This window comes from Phacochoerus africanus, chromosome 1 (assembly GCF_016906955.1).
Source record: "Phacochoerus africanus isolate WHEZ1 chromosome 1, ROS_Pafr_v1, whole genome shotgun sequence".
In the NCBI taxonomy this organism is placed as follows: domain Eukaryota; kingdom Metazoa; phylum Chordata; class Mammalia; order Artiodactyla; family Suidae; genus Phacochoerus; species Phacochoerus africanus.
Window position 1 is genome coordinate 286153329 of NC_062544.1, and position 16685 is coordinate 286170013.

Below are 16685 nucleotides of genomic sequence, written 5' to 3' on the forward strand. Positions count from 1 at the left end.
ACAGTTCTGTTGCGTTCTCTGAAATACCAGGCAGAGGACACGGCACGGCCAGGTTGGCCTCGGGAGGTGTCTAGCCGTGTCCCTGTCGCCTCACTGTGGCAGAGCAATGGCACCGCGTCCCCGCTCGGCCAGGCTGGGCACAGCCTGGCCCTTTCGTCCTGCTCGTGGGTCTGCGGGCCAACAGTTCGGAAAGAGCGCGGTGGAAACGGCCCGTCTCTGCTCCTCAAGGTCGGGTCCTCAGCTAGGGGGGCGTGGGGGCTGGGGGTTGCCTGGTGGCCGAGGGCTCCGGAGTCTGGGGGGAGATGTGCTCCGACTCGGAAATTGATGCTGGCTGTCGGCTGGGACGGGAGCCGGGCTGTGGCCCAGAGCCCCTTGGACAGACCCTCCCTGTGGCCTAGGCTTCCTCGCCTCTGGGGGTGGGGGGTCTGGTTAGCCAGACTTGTTACTGGGGGCGGGGGGGGGGGGCCTCAGGGCTGCAGAAGTGAGGGGCCTCGAGGCAGGAGCACGTCACCTGCTTCACCCAGCCGTGGGGGCGCCCTGCATCACTTTGGGTGTCTCCTGGTTCCGAGGGAGTCAGAGAGGTCAGGTCGGACTGGAGAGGGGGCGAGGGCCCCGTGGCGGGGTGTGCGGAGCATGTCTGAGCAGGGCCTCCGGTGGCGCTGGGGAGAGCCCTTCCCCTGTCCTCCTCCCTGCCCTCGCGCAGCCCCTCTGGGACACTGGTGGCCCCTCGGAGCCCGTGCTCCCGGCGCCTGCGTGTTGGCCTGGGCATTGGCACGGGCTACCTGAGCAGGACCCACACCGAGTGGCTCCGGGGTGGCTGCCTCCAGGTCTGATCTTGTGGGAGCCTCTGCTTTGCCAGCCAGGTCACCGGGAGCCCCGTGCCTCAGTTTTGGGAGTTTCTCAGAACCAGCAGGAATCTTGACTGCGGCTCTGTCTCCGCGTGATCTTTAGGTGACGACACGCGCTAAGGAGAACCTGCAGACACTCCACAAACAGCTCAAACCGCGAGTGGGCTCAGCACAGTTAGAGCGGGTGCCAGGGGGGTCTGCACAGACTCGGGTCACTTCCCACCCGCCCGTCCACCAGGAAGTAGAGCGACAAGGACGTACTTTTGCCAGGAGCAGGAAAACTCCTCCAGTGTTTAATCAGGACTGAAAAGACCCTCAGACTTCATAAAGGGCGCCAGAGAGGACCCCACGCTCTTGGTCCTGGGGCACTGTCCCTCCCCGATAATCCAGATACTTTCCAATGTTGTTAGGAAACTGTCTCTTGACGCAGGCACCTTGTTTGGTTTCTTGCCGCGTCCCCAGGATTTAGAACAGAGCTGGGCACAGACAAGGCTTTCAAGATGCCGTTGCAGGCTGAATAAAAGGCACCGTCGTGCTCCCAGCAGGTCGCGTGCCTGCCTTTCCACTTGCCAGGCCCGTGGCGCCTTTTCTCTTGGACGTGACCATCGTGTTCACGGATGGGGGGGGGGCGGGGGGGAGGAACTGCGATGGATTCCTCCGCCCCTGGGGTGACATGTAGGCTCTGTTTCCACATATCCAGCTTTCTTGCCATGAGTTTTTGTTTTAGTTTTGCTTTTTAGGGCCGAACCCACAGCATGTGGAAGTTCCCAGGCTAGGGGTTGAATTGCTGGCCTGCACCACAGCCCTGTAAGGTGGGATCTGAGCTGAATTAGCCACCTGCACCAGAGCTCATGGCAACGTCAGATCCCCAACCCACTGAGCGAGGCCAAGCGTCGAACTCGCATCCTCGTGGATACTGGTCAGGTTCATTTCCGATGCGCCGCAAGGGGAGCTCCCATGTTGTTCGCTTTTAATGCCCTTTGAAATAAGGCTCTTGAGCACGGGAAGATATCACTTGAAGTCTTTTTTTTTTTTTTTTTTTTTTTTTTTGCTATTTCTTGGGCTGCTCCCGCGGCATATGGAGGTTCCCAGGCTAGGGGTTGAATCGGAGCTGTAGCCACCGGCCTATGCCAGAGCCACAGCAACGCTGGATCCGAGCCGCGTCTGCAACCTACACCACAGCTCACGGCAACGCCAGATCGTTAACCCACTGAGCAAGGGCAGGGACCGAACCCACAACCTCATGGTTCCTAGTCGGATTTGTTAACCACTGCGCCACGACGGGAACTCCTGCAAACAAATATTCTAAAGCCAAACACAAAAACATTAAAACCGACATCTCCCGGAGGGCCCGGAGACTCTGCCCTGATAAGGCAGCAGTGACGGCACCTTGGACACATCAGGGTTCGGCGGGGGGGGGGGGGGGGGGGAAGCCGAGCAGCGGCCACCTGGGGCCTCTCCAGCCTCTGATCCGCAGAAGGAGCCTGCTCTGACCTTTCCCGCCGCGTCCATCTCACCCCCCCACCCCCCCAGGGCTTCCCCGCTGCTGGGATTCGCCTGTCTGGCTCCTGCACAGCTTCCCGGCTTGTCAGCCGGCCTGGGCTGGAAAGCTTAAACATAGCAAAGCGCTCGCCTCTTCGACTTGGCTAACATTTCGTATTTTATCTGCCCTTGAGGTCTTAGTACCAAAGCTATAGTCTTAGTTGATTTTGAGAAGAGTAAAACTTTTTTTTTAGAGCTGCACCTGTAGCATATGGAGGTTCCCAGGCTGGGGGTCAAATTGGAGCTGTAGCTGCCGGCCTACACCAGAGCCACGGCAACACAGAATCCGAGCCACGTCTGGGACCAACACCACAGCTCGTGGCAATGCCGGATCCTTAACCTACTGAGCGAGGACAGGGATCGAACCCACATCCTCACAGATACTAGTTGGCTTCTTAACCAGCTGAGCCACAGCAGGAACTCTGAGAAGAGCATAACTGTTTTATGGTTAACCATTCGTGTGCTCCAGTTGCTTTCAAACTGGTTACATGGTTTGCGATCCCAGGACCCCTCGGGGGCACCAGGCTTCTCGTCACGTCTGCTAGCAGAGCGCCCTGCTGTTGTTTCAAGTTTAATACTTGCGGCTGACAAGGGATGGATTGTTTTAAGTTTTGTGTTTCTCCAGTTACTTTTGAGTTTTATGGTTTCTGTACACGAAGATTGGAAGGTTGCGTTTTGGCCGTTTGTATTCATCTGGCTGGAATTCCTGAAAGGGCGCAAAGAGACAGTTTCCATGGATGAGTCCTTTTACCTGGATTACACCTGTACCTGGATTACACCTGTACACATAAAATGGACCAAAACCGTGGTATCCTGAGTACACTGGGTTGGCAGTTCTTCCACCCTGATTTTAGCCCCACATGACGTTAAGTGAAGACGTGGAGTTCCCGCTGTGGCGCAGCGGGAATGAACCCGAAGAGGATCCGCAGGGATACTGGTTCGCTCCTCGGCCTCGCTCAGTGGGTTAAGGATCCGGCATGGCTGTGGCTGTGGTGGAGGCTGGCAGCTGCAGCTCTGATTCGACCCCTAGCCTGGGAACTTCCACATGCTGCAGGTGTGGCCCTAAAAAGCAAAAAAAAAAAAAAAAAAAAAAAGAAGAAGAAGAGGTTGAGACAGTTGGAGAAAAGGAACCGCCTACACTGTTGGCAGGAGTGTAAACTGGTGCAGCCACTACAGAGAACAGTATGGAGGGGCCTCAGAAAACTAAAAATAGAGTTACCATATGACCCAGCAATTCCACTCTTGGGCATATATCTGGAGAAAACAAACCCACTGATTTGAAAAGATAACACACACCCCAGGGTTCATAGCAGTATTAGTTACAATAGCCACGGCATGCAAGCAACCTGGGTGCCCATCGACAAGCAAACAGATGAGGACAACGGGGCGCATTCGCACAGTGGAGTATTACTCGACCCTAAAAAAGGATGGAAACTTGCCATTTGCACCGACGTGGGTGTACTTGGTGGGCATTGTGCTAAGTGAAACCAGTCAGAAAGAGCAGCATTGTATGTTCCTTACGTGCAGAATAAAAACAATCACTAGTGAATATACAGTAAAAGTGAAACAGACTCACAGGTACCAGAACAAACCAGTCCTTACCAGTGGGGGGGGGAGGGCATTGCGAGGGACAAACCACTAGGTACCAGGTAAGATATGAGAGTGTGTGCTGTGTAGCACAAGGAATGTGGCTAACATGCGGTTCCTGTAAGTGGAGTGTGATCTTTTTAAAGAAAGAGTGGGGGACACTGTTGAGTTTGAACATCGTGGAAACTTAGTTTTCTGTGTAACGGGAGGGAAGCAGGGGTTCGCTGCCTGTTTCTAAATCTCAGGGAGCCTTGGTTCTCATGTAATGCCTAATACAACAGGTTTTTCCCAAGATGAGCCTGCCGGTGATTTATCTTGGGTTGGATGCTTTTTTTATCTCCCAGGGAACCACCGCTTTTCACTTAGTCGCGTGGCGGCTGACCCGGAGGCCGTGTAGCCCAGCGGGCCGACTGAGGCCTCGAGCAGAGCAGGCGGCTTCCTCGGCAGCCCGGCGAGCTCTGCTGGGAGCAGGTGCCGCAGTGTCATACCCGCGGCTTCGGCTGGAGTTGGAGGGAGCGCCCCAGACTGAGCCCCGGAGGCTGCCCCCTGCCCCCACCCGGGGCTCCTCCTCCGGAGCCGGATCGGGCGGCATCGCCACCTGCCGGCAGCGTCCTGCTGGCTCCTTGGCCGTCCTGCGGGGATGTCCGCCCCCCTGCTTCTCTGTCCCCACACTTTCACCCAGCAGACATGAGTCACTGTGGCGCTGTTCCCCTTCTGCCACCTCCTGGCGCGGTGCTCCCTGTAGAGAGGCCACAAATGTCAAAATTCCCTTTAGAACCTTGGCACCGGGTGATGCTGATACTGCAGTTTTAAGCAGTTGGAGTAGAGGAGGGCCGCGGAGCTGTATGTTCTTAAATAAAGTTTTGTCTTGTCCCCAGCGTGTGTTATGATGAAACCCCAGAGGTGGAAGAGCAGAGCAGTGACCTCCACCGCTGGGACAGCCGGCCTGGGGACGTGCTCCTCGCCCCGACTGACCGGGCCTCGTCTAGAGCTGCAGGGCCTCCGCGGTGCCTTGGGTTAGTTGAGCTGTTGCCCTTATGCGGGTTCTGCGGCCGCCCTGTCCGTTGGACCAGGGTCAGTGAGCAGGTCAGGACTGGGGACTCCAGGTGTCCTGGGCTGGTACCCCCATCCCAGCCTCTGCCTCGATCCCGGGGGCTCACAGCCCTTCCCCCAGCCTCTCAGAGCATCTCTCCCAGCTCGAGACCCTTAGCATGTGGCATCCAGAAAGACCCCATTTCTAGTCTGGCCCTGCTTGCGGGGCTGTGCTGGAACCTGGGCGGCCTGGAGGACCCCGCCGGGCCTCTGCGCCTCCTCACCGCACCCTGGTGGTCGCCGGGTTTGTGGCCCAGACGCCCTTGTTCGGAACTTGCTCGTGGGGGTCGAGGAGTGTCTCAAACCTGGCAGGTCCCCCTCTTCCTCTCTGCCCCAGGCCGCAGAACCTGCTCCTCGCGGTGTTTGCACTTCGGGACACGTGGCTCAGCTCTGCCAGTGCCTCAGGTGGGACCGTGGACCCTCCCCGACCCGCCCTGCTCCCCGGCCGCCCGCACAGCCTGTGCTCCTGGCCGCCTTCCTGGCCCCCAGTCATGCAGCCTGCTCCCGCCACGGCCAGAGGGGCCCTTCGGAGCCGGCAGCCTCCGTGCTCAGCCCTTCCCAGGCTCCCTGGCCCTCAGGAAGACTCACAGTCCTCACCTGGCCTGTGAGCGCATGTGACCTGCTCCTGGGCCCCTGCGGGCCCCTCCCCCCTGCGGGGCCCAGGCAGCCCCCGTTTCCCTCTTCATTCACCTGTGCGGCCGACAGGTGCACCTGGCCTTCCTGTCCCTGCGTCGCACCAGAGGTTAGCCCAGTGGCTGCCTCGGCCTTGCGGGGCTCAGCCGCATGCCACGAGCCGCACACTCACCTTCTGTCGTGTCACCCTGCCAGAGCCCCCTGGCTCCCTGGGTGCTGCCTGGTGGCCCCCTGTTTATGGCCCCAGGACCTAGGACAGTGTCCTGCACATGTAGACGTTACTGGGTGTTTGCTGGGTGAGTGCAGGGGTAAATCTCAATGCCTGCAGAGGCGGTAGCACGTGCGAGGACAGACGTGGGGTGGCCAGGCAGGCGCTGCGATGCTGGGCGGATCCGGCCTCTGACGAAGTGTGGAGAATGGTCCTCCTTCTCCTGGGAAGACGTGTATACGGCGAGCTCCCCGGTGGCTCAGCGGGTTAAGTGTCCGGCGTGGTTGCTGCTGTAGCACAGATTTGATTCCCGGCCCTGAAACTTCTGCAGGCCGTGGGTGCAGCCAAAAAAAAAAAAGGTCCGTGGTGCTGCGGAACGAGGGGCAGGCAGTGCTCTGCCCCGATTAACCGACGTGTCTCTGCTTTTGTTTTCGCAGACACCGTGTGCGTTTGACTCAAGATGATTTGATGTTTTGTGATAAAGCCCACCGACCATGATGGCTACACAGGCCTTGAGCATAGACGGCTATCAAGATGGGCAGCAGGTGACAGCTCGCGCTTTATTCTGCACGAGGATCAGCCGCCGGCCTGGCGGCGAGCGCGGAGAGCACCGTGTGTGCTGGGGGGGGCAGGCTCCGGGAGGCGCAGGGTGGGCCTTCCGCGTTTGATGCGGTCGTGACCTGCTGGCGCTCAGGCAGCTGAGCCATGGACTTGGTCAGGTTCTTGCCGGGCGATACCAAGATCGCTCTTGGAATTTTGACCCCTCTAAATCCTAGTTTTTGGGAATTTACCTTTTCAACGTCAGAGTGAGTCAGGGTTGCTGCTTTAAGGACGCGCTGGTGGTTGATGATCACAGACTCTGCCTGGGTGCTGACCGGCAGGGTCGTCCCTGGCGCGGGCGGCAGGGGGCCTGCCCAGTGTCAGGTCGTGTGTCCCCAGTGCTGTCTGTCTCCTGCTCCTACTCGGTGGCTGTGTCTACACACTCTCTCTGATAACACACGTGGCTTCTTGACCACTCTGCCACTGTCCCTGAGACCTGTTTTCCTTAAAGCTACAGTGAAAGCCCGGAACTGGGGACTGGGGGCGTTGGGGGCACGTGCAGCCTCTCTTGGGACCCTGAATTCTCCGGAAGGCTCTTGCTCAGTGCAGAACGGGGCTCACTTCATGCTCCCTCCTGGTCTGCAGCCCTGGGCCAGCTCCCTGCTCTGGGCTTTGGGGAGCCATCTAGCCTGGGGTGCCCCCCCCCACGTACTTCCCGTGTGATGGGTTCCAGGCGGTGTGTAGGACCAGAGGCTGCGCCCTCTCTTCCCAACTCAGGACTCTCCTGGGTGGACAGTTTGGCACCATTCCGGGCATGTTTCCTGTTGCATAGACGTCTGTCTCTCTAGTTGACTCTTGAAGAATTATTCCCTACCCCTACCCCTAACACTAACCCTAACCCAGCATCCGTCTGGGTTCCTGGCAGGGACATGGGCTCTCCTATCCTTGGCCGTGACCATCCCCCACCCCCCCAAAAACCAAGCCACTTGAGGACAGAGGCTAGCAGTTGGGGGCGGGGCAGGCAGACCCCAGACACCCCAGCTGTGAAGAAGCCAAGGGGGCGGCCATCAGCTCAGAGATAATGAGAGGTTCACTGCAGCAATTTTGTTTCATTTGTAAATAAACTGAGTTCTTTATGTGTAAGGATTTAAACACTCTTCCCCTAATTACAAGCAACACCACTTAGTTGAAAGCAATTTCAATGATAATATTTCTAAGGCTTCCTCTTATGTGTAATACTATTTAAACACAGCTGGTCTTTGCTTTCTGGATGCAGTGAAAATTTTCTTAAACTTTTAAAAATTTTAAGTATTTCTTGCAATGTTTGCAGTTTGTGAGCTCCTGGGTCATGTAGCAGTTAAGAACTCGGCATTGTCATGGCTGTGGCTGTTTCAAGCCCTGGTCCAGGAAAGTCACACATGCTGCAGGCGCAGCCAAAATTTTTTTTTGCACAGCATGTGGATTCCTGAGGTTTAAAGGCAGGTAAGGGATGGAGTTCCTGCTGTGGAACCATGGGACTAGCGGCGTCTCTGCGGCGCTGGGACACAGGTTCAATCCCCAGCCCGGCACAGTGGGTTAAAGGATCAGGCATTGCCACAGCTGCAGCATAGGTTGCAGCTGTGGCTCAGATCTGATTCCTGGCCTGGGGATTTCCGTAAGCCACAGGGTGGCCAAAAATGGAAGAAAGAAAAAAAGGGAGGAGAGGAGAGGGAGAGTTTCAGCCCTGTCGCAAATACAGGCCACAGTGGTTCCGGCTGTTTTGTGACCGGATGGGAAGCGCCTGGCCTGTTTATCCTCTTGCGGACAGAGGAGTGAGCAGAGACAGGCAGGTGACACTGTGAACCCGCCAGCGCCCTCACAGGTGTGGGGTTGTTGTGGTTTTGAAAATCTAAGCATTTCACGGATAGTGGCCCGCTCGGCTTTTCAATGGCTTGGAGATCTGGCCTGGGTTTTAGCGGCCTGAGAGCATCTCCGATTCCAGGCAGCTTTGTCGGCCGCACGCGTCGCGTCCCTGGGTCCTCCGCGGGCACAGGGCCCGCGGTCTGGCGGTGTGCTCTTCCTCGCTCTCCCGCTGGGCCCCTCTGAGAGTCGAGGCTCCCTGGGCAGCAGTTTCTTTTGCGTCAGTGACAGATTCTCCACCTTTCGCAGATGCACGTGGTAACCGAGCTAAAAACTGAGCAAGACCCCCACTGCTCCGAACCCGATGTGGAGGGCGTGAGCCCCCCCCCTGTGGGGTCCCAGACACCGATGGATGCAGACAAGCAGGCCATTTACAGGTAGGGCGGGCGTGGAGCCTGCGGGTGTAGAAAACCTCCTTATACGGAACCGGGCGCTCGGCGAGGCAGCGCCGTGAGGCGCCAGGCGACGGCTGCTGGGGTGAAAGGCTCTCATTACGCCGCTGCTCCTAATGCCTCTAAAAAGGTTTTGGAATATAAATCTACATTGTAGTCAGCCTTGCAAGCCGGACTCCTCATGCCCGGATGGTTGTGCAAGAGAATTCCACCAAAGATATAAAGAAGGGAGAACAGAAGTGCGCCCAGTCTCGTCCAGGGACGAAGAGGGGACACCTCTGACTCTGTTTACGAAGCGAGCATCCTTCGGACGTGAAAGCCGGGGGCAGACGGCACCAAGCCGTGAAGTGAGCCCTGAACGTCACCAGCAAAATACTAACAAATCCGGCAACACGTAAGGAGACCACGAAGTGGCCAGATGGAGTTTCTCTCCGGAGCGCAGGACGGCGTCGCCGTTCGGAGACCAGGCAGCGAGCCACCTGCGGCGCGATCGCACCGGGGGCGCAGGAGCGCGCGGCACGGGAGCCAACAGCCAGTTACGGGCAGCGCCTGTCCGCCAAGTGGCCCCGGAGGGCGCTTTCCTAACCTGGTAGCGGGCAGCTGCCTCACGCCTGTAGCTCACATCATCCGAAGTGGCGGAAGCCTGAAGCTTTCCCTGAGCTTGGGACTCGGGACGGCAGAGGCGTCCCCGCCGACTCCGGCTCAGCCTGTGGTGGCCGTTTGGGCTGTTGGGCGGCCCAGGCGAGGCGCAGAGAGAAGAGGCACGTCCAGCTAGACAGGAGGAGGTAAAACAGGCTTCAGGCGCAAATGACATGGTCGTCTATGTGCAGACCACACCGGAAGAACGTCCGGAATGAAATAAGTGACTGGGTTTGGTTATTTATTCATTTATTTTGCTTTTTAGGGCCACACTCGCAGCATATGGAGGTTCCCAGGCTGGGGGTTAAATCGGAGCTGTAGCTGCCGGCCTGCACCACGGCCACAGCAATGCCAGATCCGAGCCGAGTCTGCGACCTACACCACAGCTCATGGCAACACTGGATCCTTAACCCACTGAGCGGGGCCAGGGATCGAACCCGCAACCCCATGGTTCCTAATTGGAATCGTTTCTGCTGTGCCGTGATGGGAACTCCCAAAATAAATGAGTTTAACAAGGTCATGGGTTGCAAGGGCAACACACTGAAACCAATCCTGTTTCTATACCAGTAATGGACAGCTGGAGATTGAAATTAAAAGGGTAACGTCATCGGAGTTGCTGCTGCAGCGCAGTGGGTTAGGGAGCCAGCATCGTCTCTGTGGTGGCACAGGTTTGATCCCTCGCCCAAAACTTCCGTATGCCGCGGGTGCAGCCAAAAAGAAAAAAAAGGACAATACTATTTACAAGGGCTCCAAAAGTGAAATTTAGGTGTAGATCTAAGACACCACATACAGAACCTTTATGCTACAAATTATCAAAAGCTGATGCAAGAAATCAAGGAAAACCTCACCCAGGGGTGTGCCGTGTCCGTGGCTCGGAAGACAGCCCGGTAAGGGGGTCCCTCTCCCGACGCTGGTCTCTGTCCCACCGTGGGGGCGGTGGAAGGCGAGGAGGTGTTCTGACAGCTGTAGATGAGCTCGTCCCGAGCTTCCTGCGGGAGCCGAGAGAACCAGACCAACGAAAGCAAAACCTTGAGAAAGAAGCGTGGAGTTGGAAGAATCGGTCTACCTGATTTCGGGTGGACACCCCAACCACTGGGCCTCCTTGTGCAGAATAAGAGACCCTTGACCCGATCGCACATCCCATGCAAAATTCCAGCCCAACCAGCACGGGGATGTGCACATGAACTCTGACCCGTACAACTGGTGTCAGCCACGCAATGGCATCATCTGCGGCCATCGTGTCACGGCATGTGTGAGCCTGGACGCCGGGCCGCGTGCGGGAAGCCAACACGAAAGGCCACGACACGCCTGGCCCCGTTTATAAGAACTGTCCCAACGGCGAAGCTGGAGAGGCAGGAGGTAGAGCTGTCCAGCGGCGCCCAGGGCTGGGGTTTGGTGGGAAATGGAGAGGGACTGCTCGTAGCTTTGGGATCGCTGGGGGGTGACAGCACTCTGGGCCTGTGACGGGGCGGGGGCTGCAGCCCTCCGGGTGCCCTGCGGTCCGGGGAGGGAGAGCGCGTGCATGGGCGTGCTGTGTGGCCTGAGGTCCTGTCGCCACAGAGCCGTCGGATCAGGCAGTGCGTGTGTGCACACTAAAACGCTTTCTCCAAAACGCAGAAAATATATTGTAAAATTTCTCCCTCCAGGCATCCGCTCTTTCCATTGTTAGCTTTGTTATTTGAAAAATGTGAACAATCTACACAGGGCTCGGAAGGCACGACTTCTGCCAGTTTCGATGTGGACATTGAGAATTTTGTAAGGAAGCAAGAGAAGGAGGGAAAACCCTTCTTTTGTGAAGATCCGGAAACTGACAATTTAGTAAGTAAAATCAATGTTTTTCTTTCTTTCCCTTTTTTTTGGGGGGGGGGTCTTTCTGGGGTCGTACCATAGCATACGGAGGTTCCCAGGCCAGGGGTCCAGTCGTAGCTACAGCTGCTGGTCTACACCACAGCCATAGCCACACCAGATCCGAGCCATGTCTGCAACCTACACCACAGCTCATGGCAGCGCCGGATCCTGAACCCACTGGGCGAGGCCAGGAATCGAACCCGCGTCCTCATGGATCCTAGTTGGGTTTGTTAACCACTGAGCCATGACGGGAACTCCCGGATATTTTTATTTCTTGTAAATGTAATCTGTTCGGTAACTTAGATTTCTGATTAGAACTTTAGATGGTTTCTGGTTCTGCGAAAGGGGAGAGTTGTCCAACTTAATGAGGTGACGTCCCGAGCGTGACTTGAATGTCCCTGGTCCCCAGCCTTCTCTGATGACCCCTTGTCATGATCACGCAGGACAGTTTGGGCCCACGTCCCGACTGGGCTGCGGGCCGAGCACCCCCTGGATGCTCAGGAAGGCCCTCTGGGGTCGGTGTGTGCTTGAGCCTGACTTCAGCTCTTGGCCCCCGATCGTGGCCCCCAGCTTTGCTCTCCATGACGGCTGTCTGGAGGCTGGCACTTGGGGTGACAAGCTGTGAGATCGGGGGGTGCGGGCGTGAGCCCGAAGCAGGGACAGGCTTAGCAGAGGCTCCCCTTGCTCTTTCTGCCTGCCTCGTGGGCGCCCTCCTCCCGGGCCCTGGGCTGGCTCCGAGGGCCGCGGCGAATTCCTTGGAGCTGCCGTTGCCGCTGCGCCCGGGGAGGGGGGCGGGTGCACCTCCGCTGGACCCTCAGACCAAAACCCTGGGGCCCTTAACAGCAGGAGGGCCCTGGAAAACTTTTTCCTCAGCTAATTGCGCTGGTCTCGGGGCGCTAATTTCTCATTAGCTGCTCCAGCTGCATAGTGGGTTTTACAGGTGAGTTGTCTGACTCTGCGTCTGTCTCCCCATCTTTGAAATGGGACCCATAGTGCCTGCCTTTTGGGGGTGAGGACCAGATGTTCTCTCTGCCTCCGAGTCTCCGTTACGCAGCCGTCGGCGAGGAGGGAGGCAGCCGGCGTCACCCAGGCCGGCACTGGCTCCCGAGGCCGGCTCTGGACCGGGTCTCTGCCCTGCGCCCCAGATGGAGCCGAAACACCAGGCCAGGGCCTGTGGGCTGGACGGCTTGGCCACCGTGTCGAGCGCCCGTTCTCCTCCTGCTCCAGGCAGTGCCTGTGGCTGCAGCCCGTCAGGGTCGTGCTCGTGCCGGGAGCCGTCGTGTGCCGATGAGGGCGCCTTGCCCCGCGCTCCCTTGGCCCCGTCTGAAGGCTGCACTTTCTCTGCCTCTAGATGGTGAAAGCCATCCAGGTTTTGCGTATTCACCTTCTCGAGCTGGAGAAGGTGAACGAGCTCTGCAAAGACTTCTGCAGTCGCTACATCGCCTGTCTGAAGACGAAGATGAACAGTGAGACCCTCCTGAGCGGGGAGCCTGGCAGCCCCTACTCCCCCGTCCAGGCCCAGGTACGTTGGGGCCCGGGCCCCTGCTTGGTCCCCGTGGCATCTGCAGGGAAAACGTGCTGCTGTCGAGACCACCGGCCCTTTCAGAGCTGGGGGCTGTCCTAGGCTGTCCGGCTCCAGGCCCCCGAGTCTCTGACCCTGGCCTTCGGCCGAGAGTCCGCCTGGGCCTCATGCAGCGAAGGAAGCGAGGCCTCGTCTGCGTCCTGGACCCAGGAGCCTGGGTGTCTGAGGCTGGAGTACCATTTGGTCTTTCTTTCTTTTTTAAGTGTTTTTTTTTTTTTCTTTTCTTTTTGCTTTTCAGGGCTGCACCCGAGGCATATGGAGGTTCCCAGGCTAAGGGTTGAAGCCGAGCTGTAGCGACTGGCCTACACCACAGCCAGAGCCATGCAGGATCCAAGCCGCGACCTATACCACAGCTCACGGCAACGCCGGATTCTTAACCCACTGAGCGAGGCCAGGGATGGAACCTGCAACCTCACGGTTCCTAGTCGGATTCGTTAACCACTGCGCCACGACGGGAACTCCCTAAATGTATTTTGTCAGTTGTGGTAAAATGCACGTGACATCGAGTGGCCGGCCTCAGCTCAGGGCGCCAAGCGCCTTCACACGGCTGTGCAGCCGTCACCACAGTCGCCACTGCGCCCACTGGACACTCACTCCCCATCCCCGTCCCCAGCTGCTGCCTGCTGTCGCTGTGGAGCTGGCCGATGTAGGCACCTCGGCTCAGGGCCGTCATCCCGTGTTTGCTCTTCCGCATCCGCGGGTCTTCCTCAGCGCGACGGCTCAGGTTCCTCGGTGCTGAAGCCCCGCTGTGTTCAGCGCCTCTGCAGGTGTGTCGTGTCACCTCACGGTGGCTGTAACGCGCATTTCTCCTGTGGCGACGCTGCCGACCGTCTCCTCGGCTGCCTTTCCATCCGTGTGCCCTCTGGCGGATTGGCGGCCCCTGTCTTTGGCCCGTTTTCTAATTGGGTTTTTTTTTTTTTTTTTTTTAATTGTTGACCTTTGAGAGTATTCCAGAAGGTAGTCCTTTATTGGATATATGATTTGCAACTATTTTTTCCAAGTCTGTAGTTTATCTTTGCATCCTCTTAACAGGGTCTTCTGTAGAGCAAACTTTGTACATTGCTTTCCCCATGTTTGGCCGCCCCGTGGCACGTGGAGTTCCCAGGCCAGGGGTCAGATCCAGGCTGCAGTTGCCGCAGCTGCGGCTGGATCCTTAACCCCCTGTGTGGGGCCAGGGATTGAACCTGTGTCCCACGGCTCCAGAGTCTCTGCTGATCTTGTTATGCCACAGCCAGAACGCCGAGCCTTTTTAATTTTGACAAAACCCCATGTATCGAATTTCCTTTTATGAGTCATACTTCAGTGTCAGGTGTAAGAACTCTGCCTAGCTTTAGATCCCAAAGATTTCTCATATCTGTGTTTCCTAAAAGTTGCGTATTTCACGTTTAAACCCATGCCCCATCTCGGATGGTTTTTGCCTGTGGTTGTCCATTTGCCCCAGCGCCGCGTGCCAAGCCGACTGTCCTTCGTCCCTGGAATGGCCTTTGCACTGTTGGCAGAAACCAGCTGGGGGCATTTGTGGGGCCTGCGTTGTGTTCTCTGCTCCACTGCATTCGTCTGTGTGTCTCGGCCGTGTTGTCTTGACGGCTGGGGCTCTATTGTTAGGTCCCAGAATTGGGTAGACGGATTCCTCCTACTGTATATTCTTTTTCAAAATTACTTCAGCTAGTCCCACGCGGATTGAAATGATCGTGTGACTCGCCTGTCTGTTTTGGCCCTGGCGGGCAGCGGCTTGCTGTGGGATCTCAGTTCCCAGACCAGGGATGGAACCCAGGCCGCAGCAGTGAGAGCGCCAGGTCCTAACCACGTAGGGAGCTCTGTGAGTTTCTTTCCCTCATCTATTATTGTGGAACATTACAATACCTGTCTTTTGGCTGCGTCTGGGCATGTGGAAGCTCCCTGGCCAGGGATCGAATCCACGCCACAGCAGTGGCCTGAACTGTTGTGGTGACAACTCCCTTTGCTTGATTTTTTTGAACATTGAGCAAGCGTTGCATTCCTGAAATAAACTTCCCTTGGTCATGGCACATAATTCTTTTTATTTACATAGTTTCCTGAATTCCGTTCAGTAATATTTCACTAAGCGTTTTTGTGTCTATTTTGAGGGATGTTCCTCTGTAGTTGTCTTTTTTGGTACAGGCTGGGCCAGGCTTGGTGTCAGGATAATACAGGCTTCATAACATGAACCGGGGAGTGTTCCCTCCTCTTATTTTCTGGAAGCGCTATGTGGAACCTGTGTTAATTCTTCTCTGACTGCTTAGAAGCAGAGTCTTCAGTGACACTCCCATACCTGGAGATGTCTTTTGTGGGAGTTTTAGAGTTGCCACTCCCGTCTCCTTAACATGCAGGACTATTCAGAGTGTCCCGTTCCCGTTGGAGTCTAAGACGTCAGGCGTCTGCGTGGCGTCTGTGTGTCGAGTTTGTCATTTGCGCGGGCACACCCCTCATCTTTGATGTCTGCAGGGCCTGTCGTGGTCCCCCTGTTTTGGTCCTGCTTTGGCAAAGTTCCTTTTCTCTCTCAGCCTTCCTAGAGGTTTGCCAAATGTCATGATCTTTACACAGAGTCACCTCTTATCTCATTGGTTCTTCTAGCTTCAGTTTCACTGATTTCTGCTTGAATCTTGGTTGTGTTCCTGCTTCTGCTTCCTTTGGCTTCATTGTGTGCTTCCCTTTCCAGGTTCTCGAGGTGGGAGCTTAGGTTACTGCGTTGAATGGCTTCATTTTTATCGGCACACCTTATGCTCTACCAGAGCTCACGCCTTCCAATCAATGGCCTGGCCCGCAGGGTAATTGCCTTTGGAGGACATGGGCCTAGGCGCCTTACCGGCCTAAATATCCAGGTGCCTGCCGCGTGCCGGACCCTGTGCCCCGTGCCCGGTGCAGAGATTCCTTCCCTGCCACCTCCCAACTCAGCGCCGCAGAAAACCCCTCTGACCTCAGGGGAGTAGCCTCTCCTGTGAGACGTATACAGACCTTTGTGTGGAGTTTGCAGGGGGCCAGACGGGACCCAACCCCTGCCCCCCGCACATGAACACCGGGGGCTCCGATGTGCTCTGTGCTTGCTGTGGGAGGGGTGGGCACCAGGGGTGACTCCCCGGGCTGTGGCATGACTTTTGAGTCGCTCGTCCTGTCCTGGAACTCAAACCGTTCCTGGAACTCAAGAGTCTGCGCCAAACTGATTGGAAAAGGCTCATTTCCGTCTCCCTAGAGTCGCCTCCGGGGCTGTGGGGTGTGTTTAGTACACTGATGAGATGAAAGGTAATCTTCTGGAAGCTAAACCGAAACTGCTCTTTGGAGCTCACATCTCAGTACTGACGGTCGTATCTCTTGGTTCCCGACGGGCATGTGGCGCGGGTGTTGGAAGCGGGTCACCTGACGATGCTTTGCCTCAAGCATCTTCTTTTACGCGCGATGCCTTTCTGCCACGAGTGTTGAAGTCTTAAACGCGGGTTCTCCGGCCTCTGCTGACCCTCACTGTGCTTCCGCCTCGCAGCAGATCCAGAGTGCCATCACGGGCACGCTCAGCCCCCAGGGAATCGTGGTGCCGGCATCCGCGCTGCAGCAGGGGAACGTCACCATGGCAACAGTGGCAGGTATGGGGACAGAAAAGGACACTTTCCTTGAGCTTTTGCAGAAAAACGTCCTCTATGTTTGGATGAGGAAGGCGCAAAGACCGTTTTTTGTGAGTGCCCGTTTCCAACACAGGAGCGCCCCCATCTAGAGCCCTTCGAACCCCCTATTCTTGTTAATTCTCAGGAACAAATGTTCTATGCAAATTGGGTTTCCCTATCGAAAAACACCGGGAAGAAAAGTTCTATCTAGGAGTTGAAAACATATAGCAAAAACCAACGGAAATTTTCAGATAACATGGTTTT

At 56.8% G+C, this 16685-nt stretch overlaps 1 protein-coding gene across 4 annotated transcripts in view; it reads left to right on the forward strand.

Moving 5' to 3' along the window:
- PKNOX1 (PBX/knotted 1 homeobox 1) overlaps positions 1 to 16685 on the forward strand; it is a 45256-nt gene that overhangs the window by 11916 nt on the left and 16655 nt on the right. The window contains exons 1-7 of one of the 4 annotated variants that reach the window (XM_047797379.1): positions 3609 to 4993; positions 5407 to 5474; positions 6348 to 6455; positions 8599 to 8726; positions 11027 to 11198; positions 12580 to 12750; positions 16304 to 16403. In XM_047797379.1, the coding sequence (XP_047653335.1) occupies positions 6405 to 6455; positions 8599 to 8726; positions 11027 to 11198; positions 12580 to 12750; positions 16304 to 16403 (622 nt within the window). In that variant the 5' untranslated portion in view covers positions 3609 to 4993; positions 5407 to 5474; positions 6348 to 6404. Of the gene's footprint in view, positions 1 to 3608; positions 4994 to 5406; positions 5475 to 6347; positions 6456 to 8598; positions 8727 to 11026; positions 11199 to 12579; positions 12751 to 16303; positions 16404 to 16685 lie in introns of those variants that run through there. The other 3 variants (XM_047797389.1, XM_047797399.1, XM_047797408.1) reach the window with 3 other exon arrangements.